The sequence below is a fragment of the Nyctibius grandis genome, chromosome W (assembly GCF_013368605.1).
Source record: "Nyctibius grandis isolate bNycGra1 chromosome W, bNycGra1.pri, whole genome shotgun sequence".
Taxonomy (NCBI): domain Eukaryota; kingdom Metazoa; phylum Chordata; class Aves; order Nyctibiiformes; family Nyctibiidae; genus Nyctibius; species Nyctibius grandis.
In genome coordinates, this window is record NC_090694.1 from 26,205,271 (window position 1) to 26,223,145 (window position 17,875).

Consider the following 17,875-nt stretch of genomic DNA (forward strand, 5'->3'; position numbering starts at 1 on the left):
TCTAGTGATGTAAGGGTAGTTCAATACTGGGACATGTTGCAGAAGAAAGTGATAGTCTCCATTGTTGGTCTAACTTAAGTTGGAAAGCAACGAAGAATCAAACTGATGTTTGGCAACTGAGCTGATCATGAAGTGTTTAAGTGTAGCAAATCCTGTCTGTGGCAGCAGAGTGGTCTTGCTTGACATCCCATTCTTACTTTTTGTGATCTATTTTCAATTTACCAAAAATATCTTTCTCAGACTGAAGAGTGTCCTAGAGCCATCGTATATTTGCTAGATCATCAAAACAGAGCTCATGCTTGTAGTGAAAATGTTTTTATATTAAAATACATTCTAGGACAAACTTGTTGACAACATCAGAAAAGTAGCATCTATAAGAGTATGTATGAAGCCCGGTAAAACATGGTATTGTCAACTTAAAGCTGGGTAGGCTGTGTACTCTAAAATGTAGTTAAAAAAAAAAAAAAATTAATATTTGTCCTTTCCTGATCTGTTGTGTGTTTCCCAATTTAATTATGGATACGGTATTTGTGCCATTTAGAAATTAGTGAGTAAATAGTTTAATAATGAAAATACTTGATTTTCCTGTGTCTAATTGCCAGACCGATAATATGTACAATCAGATGAGAGAAAGTGTTTTCTTTACTTCAGTGCTGTGGAGATCAAGATCTTCGGTAGTTGCTTTTCTTGGTAGTCTTTAATTGTAAACCTATTAAATTGGTTTTAAAAATACATCTATGCTTTTGTTATTGTTGTTCTTTTATCAAAATTAGCTGGAAGAATTAGGTCTAAAAGAGTTTCTTTTATGGGATTGTTGAAATTTACAGATATTCTGCTGCTGACTTTGCACTCTCAGTATTGTTTAGTTTTGGCCCAGGCTTCTTTCTTTGTCACTTCACTATACTGTTTTTGAGGAAAGGAGTTGACTCATCTGACTCAGCAGCACTATCAAAAACCTTTTTGGAGCTTTTAGTTGGAGAACTGAGAACATGGGGAGGACTTGAATCTGCTTCTAGAATAATTTTTGTGGGAAGAAATATCAGTGAGCTGTGGACAAAGTTTGGTTAAAAACACCTTTCCAAGCCTTAGATAGTTGGTGATCACCAAGTCTCATTTCAGCCCTTGATTTATGTGCAAAGATAAAAGGTAGGGATGTTAGTGAGTTAAGAATAAACTTTTTTTCATGGCAGTTGGATAAATAGTAGTGTTAGGAAGCTTGACTAGTTTTCTAAAAACAGTAAGGCTAATTTATTAAGAAATCACATTGTTAGTGCTTTTGTTGTCCCATACCTAATAGCTGATTTAACCATAACTTGTAATACTTCTTGGATCCTTTTGTTATGTTCTTATTCAGTATAAACCTAATATCTCAATTTGTTTTTTAGACTGTAAGTGCCTTGGTCTGAAGATTTTGTTGTTGTGCTGATCTTCCAGTATTGATACCTGTCTTGGTCCTTTCTAAAAAATTCATCATTCTCTTGCTTGGAGATGAGAACTGTATCTGAGGGAAGGAGAAAAAAAATATTTTTCTTGCTGTAATCTGTTCACATTTAATTTGCTATTTCTTAAGTTAGTATCTCTTGTATTGGTTCATCCATAAATATATACCCTTTTCTGTTTCTATACCATTGCTGAACATGATTAATCAGTAAAAGTGAACTTGGTTCCTGTTAGAAAGAGAAGGCATTTCTGTGACTCTAGAACTTCCTTCATTTTTTTTTTTTACTAGTCTGACATAATTGGATACTTTTAGAAAATTTATATGGAATTTCTTTTGAAGTTAATTTAGAAGAGTGTTGGATGACTTCAGTAGAGTAATTTATAACAAGTTATTTGGGTGACATACTTTTAAACTTGTCTCTATTTAATGATAGTGGATTTTGTGCATCTTACCTTATAGTTTAACTCTGGTATCAGAGGTACCTAAAAACTTTAGTATGAGCTCGCTGCATAAAAAAGAACCAGCAGCTCAACTAAGTAGTGCAGTTTAATGCTTACAAATCTGCTATACTTCCTTTTAGAAGTTGGAACATTCTCCTCTGTCGCTGGAAGTCTGCAGTAGTCCAGTTCAGGCTAGAATACAACAATAATTTCCAGTTATCAAGTTCAGATTTCACAACTCTTACTAAAACTTATTCAAATTACAGCAGCTTTAGATTAAAGTGAACTGCGTCTGTGTTCACTAACAGATCTGCACTCTGTTGTGCAGAGATGTGGAATATGCGTTTATTTGGGTCTCCCTGTAAAATGCACGTGGATGTTAATTATGTTTTCACTAGCTGAATTTCTAATAGTGTGTATATCATACTTAAGATACTTTTGAGTCGTTGACAATTTTGCAGTATCTAGCTGCAGAGCATGATTCACGTACCCTTATAATTCAGGCAGTTTCATCTCTTTCCTTTCTGTGCTATTGTTCAACTTCAAGTAATATAGTTTGTGTTGCATTCTCTTGGTTACTGAGAGATGTTTTCCCACCTGTGGAGAGAGCATGGGGTAGAAAAAGTACTCTTGGGTTTTATCTTAAGCCACTACCTTCTCTTGCCCATTTTCAAACTAGAGAATTTTACTGGATTTTGACAGTGTTTCTAGACACATAAACACTGTTTCCATTAAATCTAGAGAAAATATGGGGCTTGTGGTGGTCCTGAGCATCTAGTCTTTTATTAAGGAACTTTAATATGGCCTCTAAGATTAACTTTTAGGGACTAATTTGAAAAATCAGCTACTTCTAGGAAGTTAATGAAATAGCTCCTGCAATCCATTCTAGATAGTACCAGAAAATATTTCAACGAGCTAATTTTGCCACAGCTTTCTGATCAGACCTTATGCAAGATGCTTCATCCCATTTATAAGAGGAAATAAAGGAGGGAATGTTACAGTTGTATTTTCATGATACCTGTGATACATTTAATTAGTGTGACACTTCGGTAATAAGTGATGCTGTAAATGTGAGGCTAGTTAGATTCTAAAAACAGATCTGTGTGAGAAAATACCGGAAAACAGGAGGGAAATAATGATCAAAACACCACAAGTGTAATCCTCTTGTAAGATAAGCATCTGAAAAGTACTCATTTACTGTTTGTTTTTTTTTTTTTTTTTTCCAATTACAGGGACTTGCCATGAGGTGCTGAAGCCTTGTTTCATTGATTCGGACAGACTAGACCTAAATGGCGCAGCATGACTTTGCTCCAGCCTGGCTTAATTTTCCTACTCCGCCATCATCAACAAAGGTATGTTCCTTGATGTTCTTTTGAACAGGCAGTCTCATTATTAGAGAAGTCTAAATGTCATAACCTCAATCATAGTAAAAATACAAATCTCTCTATGAATATGTGGAGGGTGATAACAGATGATATCTAGCAAGTCTTGCTGTTATGATTTAAATAGTTGGACCTTGGTTGTCAAGCTTGTACCTACGGTAGGGGTTTTTGCTTGAGCATCTGAGTTCATGGAAAGAAGTCCGTGCCTGGACACATTGTCAGAGCTGTTGTTGGATTAAGATTGCCTTCATCAGGAGTTTGAAATGAATTATAGTATTTTGTGCTAGAACAACTGAGACCGAGGGATGTGCTTAATGTTCTTGCTTCTGATTTTGCTCTGTCCCCTATACATTTTACAGAAGTGTTATTCTATCATCCAAGTGATTAAAAAAAATGCTTTTGAAATAGACCTTCTGAAATGGCTCTTCTGTTGCTGGTGGGATGCTTGCTACTACTGGTAGTGTGTGGCACTTTCAAATAGCTGTGCATTCTCCCTGTGGTTGTTTCATCTAGACTACTGTTACTCACTTTATACAATGGGACAGCTTGAAAACAAGAAATAGCAATCTCTGAATCGTTAGAATTTGTAAGTATTCTAGGAAGTCTTGAATATGTCTATCTCATAAATGTTTCTTCTTGTCACGGTTTAAAGCTGGGCCAGCTATTAACCAGGTGGCAGATGCTCTCTGTTAACCCTCTCCCCCCCCCCAAGGGAAAGGGAAAGGGAAAAGGGAGAGAGACTTATGGGTTGGAAAGTTAAAACAGTTTTAATAAACTATAGTAATGAAAAAGAATATAATAACAATAATAATAGAAATAACCAAATATATACAAATATGTACAAAACCAAGATCAAGAGCTTGGAAATCCTCCTCAGGCAGAGTTGCTCCCCCCAGTACATGCAGAGGGGAAAAGGCAGTAGCTCCCCCCAGCACGGGCAGAGGGCAAAATGCAATAGCTCCACTGCCATCACACCTGCAGGCTTTTAACTGGAGATTTGGCAAAGCTGGTACCAATCAGTGGGAGACAGGAGGGCCCCTCCCTCCTGGGCCCCACCTCCAGGAGGCAGTGGGTTAGTGATAAACAGGAAAGTGAGAATGACATGTATGGGATGGAATACCTTGCTGGTCAATCCTGGGTCACCTGCCCCATCCACTCCTCCCTGCAGGTACAACCCCCTTCAGCTCTTTACATGTAAGCAGTGACCTTGGGTTCTCTAAGACTATTTGGCCTGGTTTGAGCTGTCTATCTCATAAATGTTTCTTCTTTTCTGGCTTATCCTCCTACTGTTTCTTAATTTGCGTGAATGAAGAAGCAGAGGCAGCACTGGATATTTCAAACCCCTGTCATCTGTTTTATTTCCCTATTTGTAGACCTGTTGTCTTCATTATAATCTTTTGAATGCAATATCCATATCTGCAGCTATGAGAGTGGCATTGCCTTGCTTTAATGTATTTATGTAAGTTTCTTGCTGTCTTTCATGTCAATGGAAAATGTTTAGCCTTTATAAGCCTTTATAAACTTATGGAAATAGGCTTGTGCTATTGTTAAATGCACAGTCAGCTGTCAGTATTAGTTGTGTTCCCGTTGCTTTACTTATATACGTCTACACGCACACGCATACATTTTTAAAGTTAGGTGTGTGAGCCGACACGGGCAGGACGCAGGAACAGCCACAAGACCACAGATAAAATGCAAAGAGCAAATTTATTCCCGTTACCTCGCAAACCGGGGGATCTCCGAAGCAGCACCCGGGGCAAAGGCACGCAAGTGGGGACGCTGACACCACGGAGCTCGGTTCCTGCTAGAGAGTGAGAGGTTTCGGGCCTGCTGCTTTTGCCTGTATATCAGGGATTTCTAGCAGGTGGTAGTTTTCCACAGTGCTTTGATCTTCTTGCAGCAGGGCCGGAATCTCCGGCCTCAGCAATTAGGTGTCCCTGAGTCTTATCACAGGCCTCTGTTATCTAACTGCAGATGTTCTACTTGTCAGGCACACAAGACTAAACAACCGTTAGTAGTATGATATATGTGTTTTTCGATACCCCAGGTGCGAGTCACTTGAGCGTGTTTATAATCCTCCTCGCCAATCTTCCGTTATATTCCCACATTCCACCCCCTTGCTCAAGAGACCGCTTCTCCTGGGGAGTACAAAGCTGGATGTGTACATTTGGGCTTGCTGGGTATAGAACAGAGTAATATACAGAGGCATACAATAAATGCATATAGGAAAAGGAATAAACATATATATCTATAGCATAATACTGTAAATCAAGTGTCCCAGTTATCCTGTCAGGGAATGAAACCACTCAGCCAGCCAGGCACCATCAGTAGATTGTTCCATTGGATGCTATAAGTCCAGGAGATATTGAATGTTGTCCTCTGTGTTGGCTGGTTCGTCAGTGACGTTGAGGTTGCGTGTATGGTGTTAGAGGAGGAAACAGTCCACAGACAATCAGTGTTGCAATGTTCAGTGGCATACAGTCGTTACCTACTTGGAAAAAATAGCAAATGAAAGACAGGAATATCACAATCACTCAGCATAATATAATTGTATAATACAGCTACTGGCATGCTAATGAAACACACTGTTAAAGGATCTGCAGCCTTTATTAATCAGATATTAATCTTCAGTTAATATAAAAAGCAGATGAGTTAGTTACAGTAGAGGCTGACCAAATCTAGATATTTACATGTAGGGTTTGCAGAGATGTATCCAGGGCATGTGCTTGTAGTGTAAGACTATAAAGCACGACGAGCCAACCTGTGATAGGGGAGGAAAACAGGAGTGTCATCTCCTTCCAGTAATACATACGCTGTTGCTCCAGCTCCTTCAGCTAATATTACCCCAGGTTTGGTGGCCTGATGTGGTGTAATTGCCCACACAGATTGGAGGGCTATGGCTTGTGCTTTTTCAGATTGAACTTCAATTTGATGTTGGTTTTGCGACACCAATAACACTGTTCCAATGCTATCTCCTCTAGACAAGGTACAGGTACTCGTCGAAGATACCTGAAATACAAGAACTCGAGAATCTGATATCAACAAAGGATGTAAAATAAGAGGAGAAGTTGGGGTGCAAAACCATACGGTATTCTCAGGGGTTATTACATGAATCTTCACATCGAGGCTAATAGGTTGTGGCCCCACTGCACAATCTGTTGGTGTGAATAATTCCATTTCACCCGTAGTTAATATTTTGGGAGAGATACCATCTGGAAGAATCTCAATCCTCACCACTTTTTTTACTGGAGGTGTTGTGATACGCTCATAGGGTGTTTGATTATGGATATTGCGGCTGTTTAACAAAAAAACTGCTTTAGTAAGATGTGAACTCCAATGTTGTAAAGTTTTAGTACTGGTTAGCTTTTTTAATTGTTCCTTCAGCATCCCATTCATTCTTTCAATCAAGCCGTTAGCCTGGGGATGGTAGGCAATGTGGAATATCCAATCTATGCCTAGCCCTTGAGCCCAATCTTGGACACTATGTCCACTAAAGTGTGTTCCTTGGTCACTTTGTATTTGGTGAGGAGGTCCGTATTGATAGATGAGTTGTTCTAATGCTTCAGTTGTGTTATGTTGATTAGCATATTTGGTGGGCTTAGCAAAAAGCAGTCCTGACACTGTATCCACAGCAGTAAAGACATATTGCCACCCCCTTGACAGGGGCAGGGGACCTATGTAATCGACCTGCCAGGTATTCAAGGCCCATTGACCCAGTTTTATCCTTCCCCATGGCCTATGTAATGCCCTTAAATGTAACTGCGTACAAGTAGTACAATTATGTGCACATGCTTTATAAATATGTAATGGCAAAGGGGTTTGATTGTGAGCAATGTCCCATGCACGTGCAGTGTGTGCCGATCGATGTCCACAAGCTATATGTGCATTTACAGCTTGAGCATGTACTTCGGCGGAGGTCATCTCATCCACTTCCCTATTATTTTGCGACTCAAGTGAGTCATCCTTCTGATGAGCTGAGACATGCCTTACTTTTAAAGGATTCGTTTGTACATATTGCCAAATTTGTTGCCAGATATCTGCCCCCCATATAGGGTATCTTTGTACATGCCAATCTTCCTGGGCCCAGCGGGGTAACCACATTGTGAGACTTTTGTATACAACCCAACTGTCAGTGTATAGGTAATGTGCCTTCCCTTCCAGGATAGCAAGAGATGCTGCAATCAGTTCAGCCCACTGACTAGATGCCTGTATGCCTGTTTGCCATAATATAATTCCTGGTAGCGGGGCATATGCAACTGCTCTCCATTGTCTTTGTCCAGTTGCTGTGTATGTTGCACTGCTGTCGGTAAACCAGGCATCTTTTCTGTGCACTTCTATTAACTCGTCATAAGGGGGAGCCTCTTCCACAGGAGATGTGGGAATATCTCAAAGGGGGAGAGTTTCTCCTAGTGTGGGCATATGATTAAATGATACTGTTCCCAGAAGGGTGGCGTGTGGAGTGGTTACATGTGGTTTTCCTGGTAGAAATCGTTGCTGTAAATAATGCTTCCATTTCCAATGTGTGGCTGCCTGTGCTACACCTGCATGGGCCCTAACAGAATCATCAGTGACTCAGCCATGGATAGGTATGGGCGTGTGTACAGTTACACTATCTTGTCCCGTGATTCTTTCAGGTTCTTGTAGTGCCCAAACTACAGCCAAGATTTGTTTTTCCATCGGGGTATAGTGTATAGCAGAGCCTTGTAATGCTTTGGACCAAAATCCTACAGGTTCCTTCTGTTTTTTTGGCCCGGTCATTTGCCACAATCCCCACGAGACTATATCATCTAGGATTGTTACTTCTAGTTCAAAAGGATAACCTTGCCTAGGGGTATATAATTGTGCATGCTCAATCAAAGCATTTTTACAGGCATTAAAGGCTTCTTGTTGCTGCTTGGTCCACTGCCAAACAACTTTCTTCTTAGTTAATTTCTGCAGAGGGTGCATTAACACTGTCAGATGTGGAATAAAAGTTCTCCAGTACCCTAAAAGTCCCAAGAAGGTCTGTAACTGTTTCACTGTGGTTGGTACAGGAAATCGCTCAACTGTTTGCTGCACTTTATCTGGTATTTCTCTAACCTGTCCATGCCAAACTATCCCCAAAAATTGTACGGTAGTACTAGGACTCTGTATTTTCTTTGGATTAATTGCCCAGCCTCGGTCCTGTAGGTGTATTTTCAGCGATTCAGCGGCTGCAGCGATTTCTTGCTGTGACTCTGCCATAATCAACAGATCATCAGTATAGTGGTAAACAGTAACAGTGCCTGACTATAGGGCAACATCAGCTGCTATCATTTGGTGACAGATGGAGGGACTGTGTTTGTATCCCTGAGGCAGGACCTGGAAAGTATATTGCTTTTGTTGCCAGGTAAAGGCAAACTGGTCTTGGCTTTCTGAGGCAATGGCTATTGAAAAGAAAGCATTAGCAAGGTCTATCACCACCTTCCAGGGCTGCAAATTTTTGCTGATTTTTTCTATAAGAGTAACCATGTCTGGTACTGTAACTGCAAGTGGGGGGGTGACCTTATTTAATTCTCTGTAATCTACAGTCATTCTCCAAGTGCCATCTGATTTTCGAACAGGCCAAATAGGATTATTAAAAGCAGTCATAGTTGCCCTAACGATTCCCACTTGTTGAAGTGCCTGAATGGTTTGAGTAATTGCCTCCTCCCGCCCCGGGATACGATACTGTTTCACGGTTATCACCTTGGCAGGCACAGGCAGCACAACAGGATCCCACTTCGTGAATCCGCGCAAGACAGTTATAGATCGAATAGCAAACCCTGCCTGCGAAGTTCCGAAGCAGAAGCGACCATTTAAAGTTTCAACTGTTCGTCCTGCCAACACATCAATGCCCAAGATATATTCATTAATCGGGGCAAGTAACACGGTCGCAGTAAATGGTGTAGCATTCCCTATTGTTAAAATCACTTTAGCTCGGAGGGCGGGGGTTGGATTTCCCCCCAATCCACAGATCTGTGATGTGGCGTCTTCATTATCAATATTACTATGCAATACAGTAACTTCAGCTCCAGTATCCACCAGAGCTAATACATATAGAACCCCCCCCAGACCGCCACTTTATAGTTAAAGGAACATAAGGGTGTTGGTCCCCCTCAGGGTGGGAGGCTACTGTGGAGGCAATTTTGGGGGACCTGCCAAACCTTCATGCCTGCTGTTTTGGCATTTGCCAGGTAGTGTCATACATTTCGCTGGCAGGCAGGGCGGAGGGTGTGCGTGGAGTTAGTGGTGGGGCTAGGGGTGGTCGGCTTTTTCGCGTAAGTGCCAACTTTTGCCATCTGCAAAACATTTCTGATGTTGTGATCCCGTCTATTTCTGATCGTGGAATGCCGGCTTGTACAACATCATTCCACATTGGTTTTCTTGTCACCCGTGCTGTAACCCCCTTTGCTTTTGCCGGCTTTCCTTTATTCACCACCCAAATAGATGGCCCTGAAATTACAGCTCCAATTTCCCTTAAGGTATCTGCTAGGGCGCCTATATTACTCGTAGCATTTGTCACTGACGATATAATGAGGGGCTTTAGTGAGGCAGGCGCTCCTCTCAAGAACTGCATTTTGATACTTCTCGTTGGACAGCGGCAACAGCAGCGGCAGCAGCGATTGAGGTGAGTGCGGGGGCGACATTGGGCTGTAACCGGGAAGTTTTCATACTCTGGGCCCACCGAGCAGCAGCCCCGAGCTGCTTCCCCCCCCACCCCGGACCCGGATGTTCCCGGCAACGAATCAAGAGAGGAGGGGGCATAGCACCGCCCCCTGTTGATTGGGTGATAAAAAGCCTCCTGGAGGACAGGGACTAGTCCCTGCCCAGAGGGGAGAGGGGGAGTCAGCAGTGACTGTGTGTGTCCTAGGGCGGGAGAGGCCGCAGCCGTTTGCAGCTCGTTGGGGAGGGCGCTGACTCCCTCCCAGTGCACAAGGCGAGGAAGGTGCCAAGGAGCTGTGAACCAGGGGTGGCACCAACAGGTATTTCCCAGCTCAGTGAAAGAACAATGGTATCTACCTGGCGGAAGAAGACCAAAATGGATGTGGGAACCCAGACAGAGCTCCCACGGAAGGAGGCGATGGTGCAGGTCGCAGGCTGCAGGGAATGCTACAGCGTCTCTGTGGTGACAGGGGGCTGTGTGTGCTGTGAGCAGGTAGATGATCCGCTCGACTGAGCGGCACAGCTGCAAAGCCAGGTTGAAAGGCTTCAAGCCGAAGTAGAAAGGCTTAGGAGCATTCGGGAGGCTGAAATGGAGATAGACTGGTAGAGCCAGGCTCTGCCTTCCCTGCAACAAAAATGGGAGCACCTGCCGGAGAGCTCCCAGGATCGAGGGACCCCTGTACTCTGCCCCTCTCAGGTGGAAAACAATAACCTAGAGGAGAGGAGTGAGTGGAGGCAAGTCTATGGCCGTGGCAAAAGGCGAGTGCCCTCCTTGCCTATGCCTACCTTGCCTCCACAGGTGCCTCTGAGCAATAGATATGAAGCCCTAGTGGAATACAGCTGGTCCAATGGGGATGTGGTGGAGAGGCAACCTATATCAGAGGTCCCACCACAGTCAGAAAAACCTGACAGGCGTATAGCTACCTCCTCCACAAGGAAGAAGAGAAGAGTTTTAGTGGTTGGAGACTCCTTCCTAAAGGGATCTGAGGGCCCAATATGCAGAGCTGACCCCCATCACAGGGAGGTCTGCAGCCTGCCTGGAGCCCGAATCAGGGATATCACCAGGCAGCTCCCCAACCTGGTGAAGGCCACAGACTACTACCCCCTGCTGATCTTCCAGACAGGTGGGGAAGAAGCTGCATCCCGTAGTCTGAGGGGGATGAAGAAAGACTACAAGGCCCTAGGACGGTTGGTGAAAGAGTCTGGGGCACAAGTTGTTTTCTCCTCCCTCCTTCCATTTTCAGGTGATGACGTGGGATGGAATAGTAGGATTCTCTCTTAATGCCTGGCTATGAGACTGGTGCTACAGGCAGGGCTTTGGGTTCTTTGATAATGGCTGGTTTTATAAGACACCAGGCGTGACGTTAATACATGGGAAAGGTTTATGTCGTAGGGGCAAAAGGGTTCTGGGACAGGAATTAGCAGGGCTCATTCGGAGAGCTTTAAACTAGATTCGAAGGGGGATGGGGTAGTAGCTGGGCTTGCACCACTGGGGCAACGCTCTAGTGTTGAGGTAGACCAGGAGGCCTCCCATCCCCCTGGGGTGAAATAGGTGTGCTCAGCTCGCTCCCTGAAATGCCTGTACACCAATGCATGCAGCATGGGGAATAAACAGGAGGAGTTGGAAATCCGTGTTCGGTCGGGGGGCTATGATCTAGTGGCAATTACAGAGACTTGGTGGGATGCCTCGCATGACTGGAATGTGGTCATGGATGGCTATGTCCTGTTCAGGAAAGACAGGCCGCTAAGAAGAGGTGGTGGAGTTGCTCTTTATGTGAGTGAGCAGCTAGAATGTATTGAGTTCTGTCCAGGGGCGGATCAGGAGCGAGTTGAGAGTTTGTGGGTGCGAATTAAGGGGCAGGCTGGCAGGGGTGATACTGTTGTGGGTGTCTATTACAGGCCACCGGATCAGGATGAGGAGGGTGATGAGGCCTTCTACAGGCAGCTGAGAGCAGTCTCGCAATTACAGGGCCTGGTTGTCATGGGGGATTTCAACTACCCTGATATTTGCTGGGAGGCCTACTCAGCCAGCCATCCTCAGTCCAGGAGGTTCCTCCAGTGCATTGATGATAACTTTCTGATGCAAATGGTGGATGAGCCAACTAGGAGAGGAGCGCTGCTGGATCTTATCCTCACTAACAAGGAGGGTCTGGTTGAAGAGGTGAAGGTGAGGGCAGCCTTGGTTGTAGTGACCATGAGATGGTAGAGTTCAGGATCTCATGTGGCAGGACCAGAATAGCTAGCAGAATCACAACCCTGGACTTCAGGAGGGCCAACTTTGGCCTTTTCAAGCAATTGCTAGGGGAAATCCCATGGGACAGGGTACTAGAAGGTAAGGGGGCCCAAGATAGTTGGTTAGCATTCAAGGACTGCTTCTTCCGAGCTCAAGATCAGAGCATCCCAGCAGGTAGGAAGTCAAGGAAGGGTACCAGGAGACCTGCATGGTTAAACAGGGAACTGCTGGGCAAACTCAAGTGGAAGAAGAGGGTGTACAGATCATGGAAGGAGGGGCTGGCCACTTGGGAGGAATATAAGTCTGTTGTCAGAGGATGTAGGGAGGCAACTAGGAAAGCTAAGGCCTCCTTGGAATTAAACCTTGCAAGAGAGGTCAAGGACAACAGAAAGGGCTTCTTCAAATACATTGCAGGTAAAGCCAACACTAGAGGCAATGTAGGCCCACTGATGAATGAGGTGGGGGCCCTGGAGACAGAGGATAAAAAGAAGGCGGAGTTACTGAATGCCTTCTTTGCCTCTGTCTATACTGCTGGAGGCTGTCCTGAGGAGCCCCGGACCCCTGAGGCCCCAGAAGAAGTCAGGATAGAGGAGGAATCTGTCTTGGTAGATGAGGGCTGGGTCAGGGACCAATTAAGCAACCTGGACGTCCATAAATCCATGGGCCCTGATGGGATGCACCCGCGGGTGCTGAGGGAGCTGGCGGAAGTCATTGCTAGGCCACTCTCCATCATCTTTGCTAAGTTGTGGGCAACGGGAGAGGTGCCTGAGGACTGGAGGAAAGCGAATGTCACTCCAGTCTTCAAAAAGGGCAAGAAGGAGGACCCGGGTAACTATAGACCGGTCAGCCTCACCTCCATCCCCGGAAAGGTGATGGACCAACTTGTCCTTGATGCTGTCTCTAGGCACATCAAGGATAGGGGGATCATTAGGGGCACTCAGCATGGCTTCGCCAAGGGGAAGTCATGCTTAACCAACTTGATAGCCTTTTATGAGGACGTAACCCGGTGGATAGATGATGGTAAAGCTGTGGATGTGGTCTATCTTGATTTCAGTAAAGCGTCTGACACAGTCTCCCACAGCATCCTCGCAGCTAAACTGAGGAAGTGTGGTCTGGATGATCGGGTAGTGAGGTGGATTGTGAACTGGCTGAAGGAAAGAAGCCAGAGAGTGGTGGTCAATGGGACAGAGTCCAGTTGGAGGTCTGTGTCTAGCGGAGTCCCTCAAGGGTCGGTACTGGGACCAGTTCTATTCAATATATTCATTAATGACTTGGATGAGGGATTAGAGTGCACTGTCAGCAAGTTTGCTGATGACACCAAACTGGGAGGAGTGACTGACACAACGGAAGGCTGTGCAGCCATTCAGAGAGACCTGGACAGGCTGGAGAGTTGGGCGGGGAGAAACTTAATGAAATATAACAAGGGCAAGTGTAGAGTCCTGCATCTGGACAAGAACAACCCCATGTACCAGTACAAGTTGGGGACAGACCTGTTGGAGAGCAGTGTAGGGGAAAGGGACCTGGGGGTCCTAGTGGACAGCAGGATGACCATGAGCCAGCAGTGTGCCCTTGTGGCCAAGAAGGCCAATGGCATCCTGGGCTGTATTAGAAGGGGTGTGGTTAGCAGGTCAAGAGAGGTTCTCCTCCCCCTCTACTCTGCCCTGGTGAGGCCACATCTGGAGTATTGTGTCCAGTTCTGGGCCCCTCAGTTCAAGAAGGACAGGGAACTGCTAGAGAGAGTCCAGCGCAGAGCCACGAAGATGATTAAGGGGGTGAAACATCTCCCTTATGAGGAGAGGCTGAGGGAGCTGGGTCTCTTTAGCTTGGAGAAGAGGAGACTGAGGGGTGACCTCATTAATGTTTATAAATATGTAAAGGGCAAGTGTCATGAGGATGGAGCCAGGCTCTTCTCAGTGACATCCCTTGACAGGACAAGGGGCAATGGGTGCAAGTTGGAACACAGGAGGTTCCACATAAATATGAGGAAAAACTTCTTTACGGTGAGGGTGACCGAACACTGGAACAGGCTGCCCAGAGAGGTTGTGGAGTCTCCTTCTCTGGAGACATTCAAAACCCACCTGGACGCGTTCCTGTGTGATGTGGTCTAGGCAATCCTGCTCCGGCAGGGGGATTGGACTAGATGATCTTTCGAGGTCCCTTCCAATCCCTAACATTCTGTGATTCTGTTACGGGTGTACTGTCTGGATTAGATCCCGTAACTAACGCACGAGCCATCCCCATCTGCCGCAACAAATTAATACCTTCCTCCAATGTGCACCAGCGTACAAGGGACTACGTTAATTCAGCAGGTTCTGCATATGCTGTTAAAACTGCTGCACACAACCACTGATACAGCGTAGGTGCAGTAATGATTTGCCCCTCAGGACCCCTGATACTTTGCAATTGAGCATATCCCTGCTGGATCTGATCATTATGGGCTATAGGGCTCAATAAATCTTTTTCGCCTGCTAATAAATTAATAGATGCAGCTCCACTGTCCCAAGCTCACAAAATCCATGCCAGTATGTTTTCCCCGCTCTTCTGCTGATAGATATCTAAGAATTCCCTTAACTCTTTCCGAGTGTAAGTACGTGTGACCTGCACTCCCCCTTCCGCTCGTTCCTGCTGCCCCATCATTTGTATGAGGGGTCGTGCTTCCACCACCTCTTTGCCTTTTAAGTCTGGATCAAATTCAAACTCTATCTCAGAGTCTGAGGATTCACTCTGAATATTTCCATCCCACGCCTCGGGATCCCATGACAGTTTTGTGGTGAGAGCACGAACTTGAGAAATCGAAACCTTACTTTTTCCATATTTATCCCTTCGTTTATTAGCAATACGCACTACCAACCGCTCTACCTTATCTTGCAACCCACAGCACCGCTCTGCTTGAGTAGTAATCACTACTTGCGCAATCACCTTTGCATCCTGTAAAGTCACGACTTCCTTCTACTCTACTTCCTTCACTCTACTCCGTAATGCAACATTTTCATGGTGAGAAGCTCTAAGACCAGTAGCTAACAACCATCCCAATCTCCCCGCTAATTTGCAAGAAGAACCTGATGCCCTTTTCCATGGCAACCCACGCATAGCCATGTCAATTGCCTGGGGGGTCATCGCCACCCCGTCATCTATTTCAGACCATGCTTCTGGCGGAGCCAGCGGAGCCAGGAAAGTGGCCACGGGGGCCCGTTCCTCAGTACTGGGCCATCCCGGAATGCGGGGAGTCACCGACACGGCCTCCCCAGTCGCCGACTTCTTTTTCAGCCATGACATGGCTGTTCATGGATCCTGCTGACTACGCCAAAATGTGTGAGCCGACACAGGCAGAACGCAGGAACAGCCACAAGACCATGGATAAAATGCAAAGAGCAAATTTATTCCCGTTACCTCGCAAACCGGGGGATCTCCGAAGCAGCATCCGGGGCAAAGGCACGCAAGCGGGGACGCAGACACCGCGGAGCTCGGTTCCTGCTAGACAGAGAGTGAGAGATTCCGGGCCTGCTGCTTTTGCCTGTATATAAAGGATTTCTTGCAGGTGGTAGTTTTCACAGTGCTTTGATCTTCTTGCAGCAGGGCCGGAATCTCTGGCCTCAGCAATTAGGTGCCCCTGAGTCTTATCACAGGCCTCTGTTATCTAACTGCAGATGTTCTACTTGTCAGGCACACAAGACTAAACAACCGTTAGTAGTATGATATATGTGTTTTTCGATACCCCACGTGCAAGTCACTTGAGCGTGTTTACAATCCTCCTCGCCAATCTTCCGTTATATTCCCACATCAGGTCATTGAATGTCCTTATTTATTATATTGCTCTATTCATCTTTCTTCTACACTGATCTAGCTAGCTTCTTTGTTTAGTATAGTCTATCAGCAACTGTCAGTTGCTCTTCTGGGAACATCAGGCCTATCTGTTCCAGGATGGTTCCTGCAATCTCTTTGTTTTCATTCTACTTGATTTCTGAGATATTCAACTCTCTTGATCTACTTTTTCCAATTTAAATACATTTTCAATCAGAAAAGCAATCAGAGGTTAGTTTAATATGGTGTCACAATTGCAAAACAATCTTTCTCCACGTATTTCAAGAATCTGCTGGAAGAGCTTTACCTGCATACTTAAAGCGTCAATATAGCAGGATAAAAATAAGTTCCAGCACTACCCCAGTACTACTTGAATATATCTGGGGTGTGAGTTGTATTTGTCACCTCATTCCTGAATTGTGGGAAATTTCATTGCAAGCATATGTTGTGGATCCTGTTCTCTTCCGTAAATCTTTGTCTCAAGGACTTTAGATAGACTTTCTTTGATTTCTTCCAAAAACTCTGTAGTTGTATGCTTTCTCCATTATAGCCTTTGTGCTTCACTGTTTGAAATGCAACTTATTTCCTTGCGTTACCTCCTCCCTCAATGATCCGTATTCTGTGATATAGAGCACGTTTGGATATTAGACACTTGAAAAGTCTTTTTGGTCCTACCCAATGTGTAGTAATTCCTAGTTTATGGAATAAGGCTTATCCTGTCATTCCTTTACAAGACAGGTCTCAAATGTTGTGCCCTTCTGCTCCCTGTCCTCTCCATTTCCTAGAACAGATGTTTATTTCTGCTTCCCATATATCAACAAAACAGCTGAAGAGAAGAGCAGGTAAGAGGGATGGAGACAAAGAGGAAGAATGGGATGAAGAAGGCAAAAGTACCTCTAAATAAAATAAAAACTGACCGACCAGGCAGAGTTCAGTTTCTCCTTCTCAAGTCTAAATGTTGTTGATACCATAGCCTCATCCCAGCTCCATTCTGCATGAAGCATAGAGTCATAGAATGGCTTCGGTTGGAAGGGACCTTAAAGATCATCTAGTTCCAACCCCACTGCCACAGGCAGGGACGCCTCTAGTGGAAAGGTGTCCCACTGCCACAGGCAGGGACGCCTCTAGTGGAAAGGTGTCCCACTGCCACAGGCAGGGACGCCTCTAGTGGAAAGGTGTCCCACTGCCACAGGCAGGGACGCCTCTAGTGGAAACTATGCTAACGCACATGGAAATCAAGGAGGTGATTGGTGACAGCCAACATGGCTTCATTAAGGGCAAATAGTGCCTGACAGATTTGGTGGCCTTCTATGACGGATTTACAGCGTTGGTGGATAAGGGAAGAGTGACTGATGTCATCTACCTGGACTTGTGCAAAGCATTTGACACTGTCCCGCACGACATCCTTGTCTCTAAATTGGAGAGACATGGACTTGACGGATAGACCACTCGATGGATAAGGAATTGGCTGGATGGTTGCACTCAAAGAGTTGCAGTCAACACCTTGATGTCCAAGTGGAGACCAGTGATGAGTGGTGTTCCTCAGGGGTCGGTATTGGGACCGGTGCTGTTCAACATCTTTGTCGGCGATGTGGACAGTGGGATTGAGTGCGCCCTCAGCAAGTTTGCCAACAACGCCAAGCTATGTGGTGTGGTCGACACGCTGGAGGGAAGGGATGTGATCCAGAGGGACCTTGACAGGCTTGAGAGCTGGGCCTGTGTGAACTGCATGAAGTTCAACAAGGCCAAGTGCAAGGTCCTGCACATGGGTTGGGGCAATCCCAAGCACAAATACAGGCTGGGTGGAGAATGGATTGAGAGCAGCCCTGAGGAGAAGGACTTGGGGGTGATGGTTGATGAGAAGCTCAACATGAGCCGTCAGTGTGCGCTTGCAGCCCAGAAGGCCAACCGTATC

The 17,875-nt window shown here is 45.2% G+C and overlaps 1 protein-coding gene across 11 annotated transcripts in view; it reads left to right on the plus strand.

Moving 5' to 3' along the window:
* LOC137675752 (vasculin-like) overlaps nucleotides 1–17,875 on the plus strand; it is a 92,443-nt gene that overhangs the window by 21,247 nt on the left and 53,321 nt on the right. For all 11 annotated transcript variants that reach the window (XM_068421956.1, XM_068421960.1, XM_068421954.1 and 8 more), the window contains one exon: nucleotides 3,114–3,233. In XM_068421956.1, the coding sequence (XP_068278057.1) occupies nucleotides 3,181–3,233 (53 nt within the window). In that variant the 5' untranslated portion in view covers nucleotides 3,114–3,180. The remainder of the gene's footprint in view (nucleotides 1–3,113; nucleotides 3,234–17,875) is intronic.